The sequence below is a fragment of the Carassius auratus genome, chromosome 18, assembly GCF_003368295.1.
Source record: "Carassius auratus strain Wakin chromosome 18, ASM336829v1, whole genome shotgun sequence".
NCBI lineage: Eukaryota > Metazoa > Chordata > Actinopteri > Cypriniformes > Cyprinidae > Carassius > Carassius auratus.
Window position 1 is genome coordinate 280,669 of NC_039260.1, and position 10,070 is coordinate 290,738.

Consider the following 10,070-nt stretch of genomic DNA (forward strand, 5'->3'; position numbering starts at 1 on the left):
ACTTTGAAGGAAATGCGACGTTTTTAACTGTTGATTCAAAATAAGAACAACAAAAATCCAAACTGTGAAGCTTTTGTACGAATATTCGCGAAATAACGTGTTTGCAGGCGACTGTTCTTCAGATCAGCGTGATTAATAATCATAAATAATTAATTTCACCTTAGTATTTACTCTGACGAGTTTTTCCCCTCAGAATGCACCGTTTAACGTTCACATGATTCCGCTTCGTTCTAAATCAACGGAACGGATACGCGATGTACGGTGAGTTCAAACAACTTCCGAGAACTACATCGCGTAAAAAAAACTACAACTCCCAGAATGGGGACGACTGGTCGGAAGGTGGCGCCGGAAAAGGACTGGGTTGGACTGGAGCACTGATGGCAGGAAATGACGGTAGCTCTGGTAGTGATCCGGAAATGGAAAATGAATCGTGTAGCGGGAGTACAGGAGGGAATGAATGGTGGAAAGTAGTAAATCGGAAAAGAAAGAAAACTAATAGTCAAGGATCATTTACGGATAGTGGAAAGGAGGATCATGTGAGTAGGAAAAACATTGAAGAATATAAAGTGATGATGAAATTTGCAGATTCAGGTATGACGATTAACCCAATTAAACTTACTAAATCGCTAAATAAAGCCTTAGGTGAAATTCATAGTGCAAAGACTCTGAGAGATGGTAACTTGATTATCATATGTAAGGATGAAAAACAACAAAAGAAGGCTCTAAGTATAACCTCGATGCTTGGACTCTTGGTGTCATGCACTTTGATGAAGAAGAAACCTTGGGTTAGAGGAGTAATAACTGGAATTCCTACTGATGTGAATACTGATAAAATTAAAAGTTGCGTTGAAGGGGCGAAGGTAGTTGGAGCAAAACGACTTCAGTACGTGAAAAACAAAGAAAGAATGGATAGTTTGTCAGTAATGCTTCAGTTCGATGAGGAAAGAATGCCAGAGAGGGTAAAAATAGGATACGTAAGCTATCCAGTAAGACCTTATGTGCCTCCTCCGCTTAGATGCTTCAAGTGCCAGAAATATGGACATGTTAGTGCTGTTTGCAGAGGAAAACAACGCTGTGCGAGATGTGGGGGTGACCATGAATATGGTAAATGTGGTGAAGGAGTGAAGGCTAAATGTTGTAATTGTGGAGGTGAGCATAGTGCTGGTTTTGGGGGATGTAGTGTTCACAAACATGCGGTGAAAATTCAAAATGTGAGAATAACTGAGGGATTAACTTACGCTGAAGCAGCACAAAAAGCAAAACAAAAAGAGCAGACACACAGAGAGGTAAAAGTACAAGAACAGGATGAAAATACGTTGGTTCTAAGTAAGACAAAAGAGGATAGTTTGGTGATCGGGAAATTGGAATTTGTCTCATTTATGGCTGAAGTGGTAAATTGTTCTGCTCAAACAGAAAGCAGAACAGAGAGAATTAAAATCATAATTCGAGCAGGTGAGAGATACTTGAAAGTAGCTGGTGTTACATTGGAAAAAATAAATGATATGCTAAAGTCTCAATCAAGTACTCAATCAGCATGTGGAAGTACATAATAATAATAATTATGGTTTTAACAATCCTGCAATGGAATGTCAGAAGTCTTATTGCAAATGGATCAGAATTTAAAAAGTATATAGACTTATTAGAGGTGAAACCAAACGTAATTTGTCTACAAGAAACATGGTTAAAACCTAAATTAAACTTTGTTCTGCAAGGGTATAATATAGTAAGGAAAGATAGAAAGACAGGAAATGGAGGTGGGGTGGCCACTTTTATAAAAAATGAATTAGAATTTAGAGTTATTAATGAAATTGAAGAATATGAATTGGTGGTTATAGAAATATATGCAGAGAAACATAATATTAGAATAATAAATTTTTATAATCCTTGTAATAGATTAAGTAAAGACTTAGAAAAGGTTATAGGATCAGGAAATCATAAAATAATTTGGTGTGGAGATTTTAATGCACACAGCACTTTATGGGGAAGCAGTAAAGATGATCATAATGGGGATGTTGTTGAAGAAATTATAGATAGTAACGGGTTAGTTTGTATTAATGATGGCAGGAACACAAGAATAGATTTAGTACGTGGTATTGGGTCAGCTATAGATTTGACATTGGTCTCTGAAGGGATAGCTGGTAAATGTGTATGGGAAGTTCAGGAAGATAATAGTATGGGGAGTGATCACTATATAATTGTATGTAAGGTAGGGATGAGTGTTAAAGAACGTAATGTGATTTTAGCTCCAAGATGGAGATTTAATCAAGCAAACTGGGAAGCATATCAATATCTAAGTGAGGTAGAATTAACAGCATTAGAACTGAATAAGATGGAAGACATAGATGAATGTAATGGGGAAATATGTAAAGTTTTGTATGAGGTAACTGATAAAATTATTGGAAAAAAGAGACTATGTAAAAAGAGGAAAGCAGTTCCTTGGTGGACAGATCAGTGTAGTGATGTTATACATAATAGGAATAAAGCATTTAGAAAAATTAAAAAGTCTAATTTATTTGAAGATTTTATTAAATATAAGAAATCACAAGCTGAAGTAAGAAGAATAGTAAGAGGAGCTAAAAAGAAGTACTGGAGAGATTGGTGTTCTACAATAGGAGATGATATTGAAGTAAGTGAAGTATGGGGATCAATTAGGAAAATGGGAGGAATTTATAGAAATTGGACTTTTCCTGTTTTAAAAAATGATGAAGGAAGAATAGCCGTGACAGATAATGAAAAAGCTGAAATGTTGGCTAAAGTTTTTGTTAAAATCCATAGTGATGATAATATATCAGATGACATTAAAAAGAGTAGAAATCTGAACAAAAATAAATATCCAGATCTAATGATGAAAAGAAATCCTTCTGGTGATGCTTTAGATGCAGATTTTAATATGTATGAATTAAAGATGGCACTATGGGGAGTTAAACATTCTTCTCCTGGGAAAGATGACATATGTTATGTAATGATCCAACATTTATCAGATAGATCTTTAAATATTATTTTAAATCTTTTTAATAAGGTTTGGAATGCAGGGAAGATTCCTTCTTCATGGAAGCATGGGATAATTGTACCAGTTGGCAAACCCGGAAAGGATAAATCAAATCCAATTAATTATAGACCGATTGCTTTAACTTCTAACTTATGTAAACTGATGGAAAAAAATGATCATACGAAGGCTTAATTATATATTGGAAATAAAAGGTCTTATATCACCATATCAGAGTGGATTTAGGGCAGGTCGGAATACTATGGATGCAGTTTTAAGTTTAGAAGGCGATGTTAGGAAAGCTCAGGCAAATAAAGAAGTTTTGGTGGGGGTTTTATTTGATATTGAGAAAGCATATGATATGCTTTGGAAAGAGGGACTTTTAATTAAACTTAAATGCATGGGAATTGGAGGAAAATTATACAACTGGATTATGGATTTCCTTTTAGAAAGAACAATACAAGTTAGGATAGGAGTAGAGTATTCTGAGACATACTCGATAGATAATGGAACTCCACAAGGAAGTGTATGTAGCCCAGTATTTTTTAATATTATGATCAATGATATTTTTAGTAATTTTAAGGGTGATATTGGAAGGGCATTATTTGCTGATGATGGGGCAATATGGAAAAGAGGACGTAATATTGCATGTGTGTCCCAAAGTTTACAAAAAGCTGTGGACAAAGTGGAGGTATGGGCAAATGATTGGAGTTTTAGATTATCTGTGGATAAAACCCAAGTTATATGTTTTACAAAGGGGAAAAAAGTACCAGAGGTTAAGTTAAAGTTGTATAACCAGGAGCTGGAGCAAGTCTCTATAGTTAAATATCTTGGTGTATGGATGGAATCCAGATTGACATTTGCAACTCATGCTAAAAAACTGATCAATAAATGTAAAACAGGAGTAAATATTTTAAGATGTTTATCTGGGATAGAATGGGGAGCTTGTAGAATGTCTTTGAAAAGAATTTATTGTACATTAATCAGACCAAGTTTAGATTATGGAAGCATTATTTATGGATTTGCAGCTGAAACTACTCTGAAAAAGATTGAAACAATGCAGAGTCAAGCTTTAAGAATATGTTGCGGTGCGTTTAAAACATCTCCCATTGCAGCCATACAGGTAGAAGTTGGGGAAGCTCCTTTACACCTCCGTAGATATTCAATGAGAATGAATTATTGGATTAATTTAAAAGGACATAAAGAATGTCATCCAGTAAAGGGGGTAATTGAAGAATGTTGGGAGCATGGAAATAAAAATATTAAAAGCTTTGGGTGGATTGCTGAAAGGGAAGCAGGAGTAGTTGGTATTGCTGATTGTGATGTTAGTCCAACTGTGGTAGTATCCAGAATTCCTCCATGGTTTTTTCCTATGCCTAATGTAGATTTTCAGATACAAATAAAAATGAAAAATGAGAAAGCTACCCCCAAGAACATTATTGTCCAGGAGTATTTGGAACAGAATTATTCATCATGGTTAAACATATACACTGATGGTTCAAAAGAACCTATCTCTGGTAGAACTGCTGCTGCAGTATACATTCCACAATTTCAAATTAAAATTAAGAAAAGAATAACTGATCATGTATCTGTCTATGCCACTGAATTAATTGCTATGGTGGTAGCCCTTCAGTGGGTAGAGGAGGTCAAACCAAGCTTAGTTGTAATTTGTTCTGATTCTTATGCAGCATTATCTAGTCTTGCAAGTGGATTAAAATCATCAAGGCAAGACCTTATATATGAGATTCTGGCAAGCTTGTTAAGAGTAAGTAAAGTAAGTTTGATAAAATTTATGTGGGTTCCTGCTCATGTGGGAGTGGAGGCCAATGAAGTGGTTGATAAGCTTGCTAAACAAGCTCTTAAACATACAGAAATAGATATTCATGTGACTCTGAGCAAAAATGAAGTTATAGGGAAAATAAAAGAATTCATGAATAACAAATGGCAAGAGGAATGGAACTGTGATAACAAGGGCAGGTTTATGTATAATATTCAACAGAAAGTAAATGGAAATGGAAGAAGTGTTTTTAAGAACAGGAAAGAAGATACAATTATCTCACGCATTCGAATAGGACATACCAGATTAAATCATTCATTGTTTAAAATAGGAAAACATGAATCAGGTAAATGTATTTATTGTAATCAGCCTGAAACTATAGAACATGTTTTAATGAAATGTAAAAAATATGAAAAAGAAAGGTTAAAGCTCATTAATGAAGTTAAAAACATGGGTGTTGAATCATTCAATATGATAAGTCTTTTGAACGAGAAAGCAGGACAAAGAAGAATATATGGTGTTATTATAAAATTCATTAAAGAAATAGGAATAATTAACAGAATTTAATATACATATAGAAATTTTTTTTTTTTTTTTTTTTTTTTGTCATTTGTCTATCAGTGCTTCACACTCCAGTCCAGTCGGTGGCGGTAAATGCACCAAAAAGTTGGTTTGCCATCCGCCATAAAAAGGTAAAAGAAGAAGAAGAAGAACTCCCAGAATGCGAGCAGCAACAAATATGGCGGAATGACTTACAGTTGAAGATGTTGGCTTGGCGCGTTTCTGTGGCTGCTGCTGTTCGCGGTTTAAACGGATTTGGTGTCGGATGCGGCGCTGGAGGTCAGCAGCTCCATAACAACACGACAAAACGCGAAATAACCGCTAATAACGGACCGCCGCGCTCCACTTCAGCAGCGGTTACTGGGTCATTCAGAACGTGCAGGCCATCGTATGAATAACGATACAATGTGATTCACTTCTAACTTACATTGACATGATGTTGTACATTCACCTTCTTCAAGTATATGTCTGCTTACAAGGTGCAATATTGATAAAAAAAAAATGAATACTGTCGGTTTTCCCGATTAGTGTTCGCCACAAGGGATAATCTAGTTTAATAATGATGACGAATTTATTTTTTTAATAAAGTCTGTATTTAAATGAAACCTCCTCCTTCTGACGGTCACGCAACATCCACCATTCAGAGCGTTTCCCGCCGTGGGGCCCTTAAAAATATTTGGCGCGCTTTATTTCCAGTCAGTCAGTCACATCACATCACACATCCGCGGTTCTCTCGTGATCCTCCACGCGCTCGTCAGTAAAATGCCCTGTTCTGAAGTTACAGAAGCGGTTTCTCCGCAGAAGAGAAGCAAGAGCGACGCGGTGAACGAACACGAAGAACTTAAGGTGCTCAAATTCGCCAAGCTGACCGAGAACGCCACGACACCGAGCCGAGGATCAAGCCGAGCCGCGGGATTCGACCTGTACAGGTCAGATAAACACCGTTCCTCAGTGTCCTGCACCTTTAGATTCACGCAGAGTTCCCGTTTGCAGTGCTTTACCTCTCTTAATTCTTATTTCTGTGTTTTTAATGTTTTAACCTGCAGCAAACACTGTTACTGGCAGTGTCTACTGCATTTGATAAACTATGATTTAGATAACATTGTTGTGCGCATGCGTGCTGTTAGATTCATGCACACTTCTCTTGCACTCGTTTCCTTCTAAATTCAGCGTTTTATACTCTTTGTCCTGCAGAAAAGGCTTACAGTCGTAGTATTCACGACTGCTTTTCTTGCCTTTCCGTGATTAGATCCAGTGTTCTGTTTATATTTCTCTCTTGAGTTTATTTACCCTTTTAATTCCGCGTCCTTATGCTCTTTGTTCTGCAGAAAAGTCTTTAAATTACGGGATTCACTGCTGCTTTTGTTGCACGTTGCTTAGATGCTGTTCTGCGCATGCGCACTGCTGCTTTGCACATGCTTTAAATTCATGCATCTTTTTTTTTCCGGTGTTATTTCCGCGTTTTTATGCTCCCTGTTCTGCAGAAAAGTCTTTAAATACCAGGATTCATTGCTGCTTTTGTGCATTTGTTGCACGGTGATTCGATACTGTTCTGCACATGCATGCTTTGACTAATGCATATTTCTCCTGTGCATCCTGTTTCCTGTTTTCACTGTTGCTTCAGTGTATCTGACACAAACTCTTGTGTGTTTCAGTGCATATGACTACACCATCGGGCCGATGGACAAAGCTCTGGTCAAGACAGACATCCAGATCGCGGTTCCTCACGGATACTACGGCCGAGTCGGTGAGCGAGAGCTACAGAAGTCAGTCCAGAAGCTGTGTGTGTTTCCTCATTAACTGAAATTCCTAATTAATTGTGTTGCAGCTCCTCGCTCGGGTCTCGCCGTCAAGCACTTCATCGACGTCGGCGGTACGTCGCTCCTGAATCACATTCACAGATAACATGACAATGTGATGTTTTTCTGTGATTATCACATGTGTGGTGTCTCTACAGCTGGCGTGGTCGATGAGGACTACCGCGGGAATCTGGGAGTCGTGCTCTTCAACTTCAACAAAGAGCCGTTTGAAGGTCTGAATTCATGCTTCTGCTAATTAAGATTACGTTCGTGAGGTTAGATGTTGCATGCACTGACCGCTCTGCTCTGTCTGCAGTGAAGAAGGGCGAGCGCATCGCTCAGCTGATCTGTGAGAGAATCTGTTACCCAGAGCTGCAGGAGTTACAGGTAAACACCGCTGTCGTTAACACACTTCACTCGTTAGTGTCTTCTGCTGTATTTCATCATGTTCTCTGGTTTCAGACGCTGGATGAGACGGAGAGAGGAGCGGGAGGCTTCGGCTCCACCGGCACCAACTGAAACTGTTACTGTCTTAAATGTTGACGTTGTAAACAATGTTGTATTTAAATTTTACAGTTTAATGGAGTGAAATGTGTTCATTTGAGGAAGAAACATTTAATTAATTTCTCACTTAATGACATTGTCTCTCAGTGAAATAAACAGAAGTTTTTGCATAAAGATCTTTTCCCCCTCTGGTTTTTCTAATGACTTGAGTCTTAAGATGAAATTTCAGTGTTGATCATTCTGCTTTTATTTGCAATCTTTTGACCCAGTTTTTCTACATCTATACTGTAGTCTTGAATTGCATTCCTTGATCAAGCTAGAGAACAGCTCATTAAACAGTCATGATGAACTACAGCAGACTGAGGTTTGGACTAATAAATAAATGGCATGTTTATCACTTACTATAAAGTACTATGGTGATATCAGATGATAACACGATTAATTGGCTTAATTATATATTTATAAAATGCATTTACCTCATCGTGCTTACTGTATCATAATTGAGCTCAAAATGATCAGTTTACTGTTAAACCTATTTCACACTCAATCAGACAAGTCTTGTCTGATAGTTCAGAGCTGCTTCACAATATTTCTCTGCTGTCAGATCTCTCCTGATTGTGATCAAGTAAAGGTCAGAATAAGGTCAGTAATATCTCCAGATGAACTCTTCCTGGACTGAAGCAGCTCAGCTTTACTGGATTCTCCATCAATCATGTTTTAGAGTCTCAAATCTGATCCTCAGGATCTTTTGAGGAGCGTTTGTTTCCAGAAGCTTTACTTTCACTGTTCCTCAGCGGAGGAATGATCTTCACAAGCCTCCAGAACATCTCACATCTTCTGAGGAGCCTTGATTTCTTCATATGTGCGGATCATTTACATCTCACCATGCTAAGTGGAAGATTTCTGTCTGGAAGCACGTTTATGCCACTAAATAAAGATTATTGTGACTTTTTAAACTACTTGCAGTTATGAGTTTATATAAAGATAAAAAGTCACAATTGTGAGATAAAAAAACTCGCAATTCTGACTTTTTTTTACTCGCAAATGCGAGTTCATATCTCCTAATTCCAGGTTTTTTTTTCTTACAATTTTGCCCCTTTTTTCTCAGAATTGTGAACTGCTAAATTGCGTATTTATATCACACAATTTTATTTTTTATTCAGTCGCCGAAATGGGCTTCCGTATTTCTGCCAAGATTTCACCTGCTAGAAAACAAATGCTATTAAAATCAACCTCATGTTAATCCCACTATGACCACTAGATGGCAGCAATTCAATTGTTCAATTCAACAATTCATTGTCTCATTTCCACATGTTTTGTTTATAGATTCATATTTAGACATTTAAAAAAAATTTTTTTTTGTCAAAGTTCAGTAGAGTTTTTTTATATTGAAACATGAAGTAGCAGGGGTGGTTCTAGGGTGAGTGGAGATCCGGGGCTTAGCCCAGAAAAATCCATGTATGTGACTTTTTATTTGAATAAATAAGAAAGATTTACCTTGTTTAAAATATACAAAAACAATAAAAACAAATTTAAAACATTTTATTTAAAGTATTGAGGAAAATACATTTGCTTTTTGCAAACAAAAATGAATAATTGCAAAACAAATGAAACAGCGCAAAAGCAATGATTTTGCAATACATATTTTCCATGGTCATATCTATTAATTTATTTGCAATGCTGCTTTTATTTTGTGTGTCAGTCTAGTTTGAGCTTGAGATACCATTTTTCCTTTGCGCTTCACTTTTCTGCACGTCACTCTGTGGCACTGTTTTGACGTGGGGGCGGAGTCAAGGGACGGGGGCGTGTACAACATGCCTCCCTGGAAGTGACGTCATCGGCCCGAGACGCAGCTCACTGATCCAGGTCCTGTCATGATCAGGCGGCAAGGAAGTCGACCGGAATTTGGGGATCGCGAATCATTTGAATCAGTTCGGGAGTTCGTAGCGGGATCGCAAATCATTTGAGTCAGTTCGGAAGTTTGGAGCGGGATCGCGAATCATTTGAGTCAATTTGGGGATCGCGAATCATTTGAATAAGTTCGGGAGTTCGTAGCAGGATCGCAAATCATTTGAGTCAGTTCGGAAGTTTGGAGCGGGATCGCGAATCATTTGAGTCAATTTGGGGACCGCGAATCATTTGAATCAGTTCGGGAGTTCGTAGCGGGATCGCGAATCATTTGAGTTAGTTTGGGGCTCGCAAATCATAGCTTTATATGGATAGGCATTTTTAACTAATTTAGTAGCTAGTTATAATTACGTTTTCCACGCTTGTTTAGGTGTGAAATTGTGCCTAAAAAGTGCCCACATCTAGGCTAAAGTAAAGTTTCATGATGAAGTCATACTAGTGAACGTGTGTATTTTGAGTGAGTTCTTTCACTGCATTATTCGGTGTATTCAAATGCATTTATGAATGCATGTGAATGATCACAAAATTCAAGATA

General features: G+C 37.4%; 1 protein-coding gene across 2 annotated transcripts; it reads left to right on the forward strand.

Moving 5' to 3' along the window:
* Positions 1-552: 552 nt before the first annotated feature.
* Positions 553-7,801, forward strand: dut (deoxyuridine triphosphatase). 2 transcript variants are annotated; one of them, XM_026286899.1, is made up of 8 exons: positions 891-1,149; positions 5,385-5,603; positions 6,103-6,253; positions 6,980-7,071; positions 7,153-7,197; positions 7,282-7,356; positions 7,440-7,510; positions 7,586-7,801. In XM_026286899.1, exons 1-8 carry the CDS (start codon positions 906-908, stop codon positions 7,640-7,642), a joined length of 954 nt encoding a protein of 317 aa, XP_026142684.1. In that variant the 5' UTR covers positions 891-905; the 3' UTR covers positions 7,643-7,801. The 2 variants fall into 2 exon arrangements, with proteins under 2 accessions (XP_026142685.1, XP_026142684.1); XM_026286900.1 differs by lacking the exons at positions 6,980-7,071; positions 7,153-7,197; positions 7,282-7,356; positions 7,440-7,510; positions 7,586-7,801 and having other exon boundaries at positions 553-1,149; positions 5,385-5,731; positions 6,103-6,235.
* Positions 7,802-10,070: the final 2,269 nt, after the last annotated feature.

Bases quoted from the DNA above. Each gene is read 5' to 3' on its own strand.
- dut (XM_026286899.1), top strand. From the start codon at position 906: ATGGATAGTTTGTCAGTAATGCTTCAGTTCGATGAGGAAAGAATGCCA. The intron at 7,357-7,439 runs GTCTGAATTCAT...CTCTGTCTGCAG, and splicing joins CAACAAAGAGCCGTTTGAAG to TGAAGAAGGGCGAGCGCATC. The intron at 7,511-7,585 runs GTAAACACCGCT...CTCTGGTTTCAG, and splicing joins CAGAGCTGCAGGAGTTACAG to ACGCTGGATGAGACGGAGAG.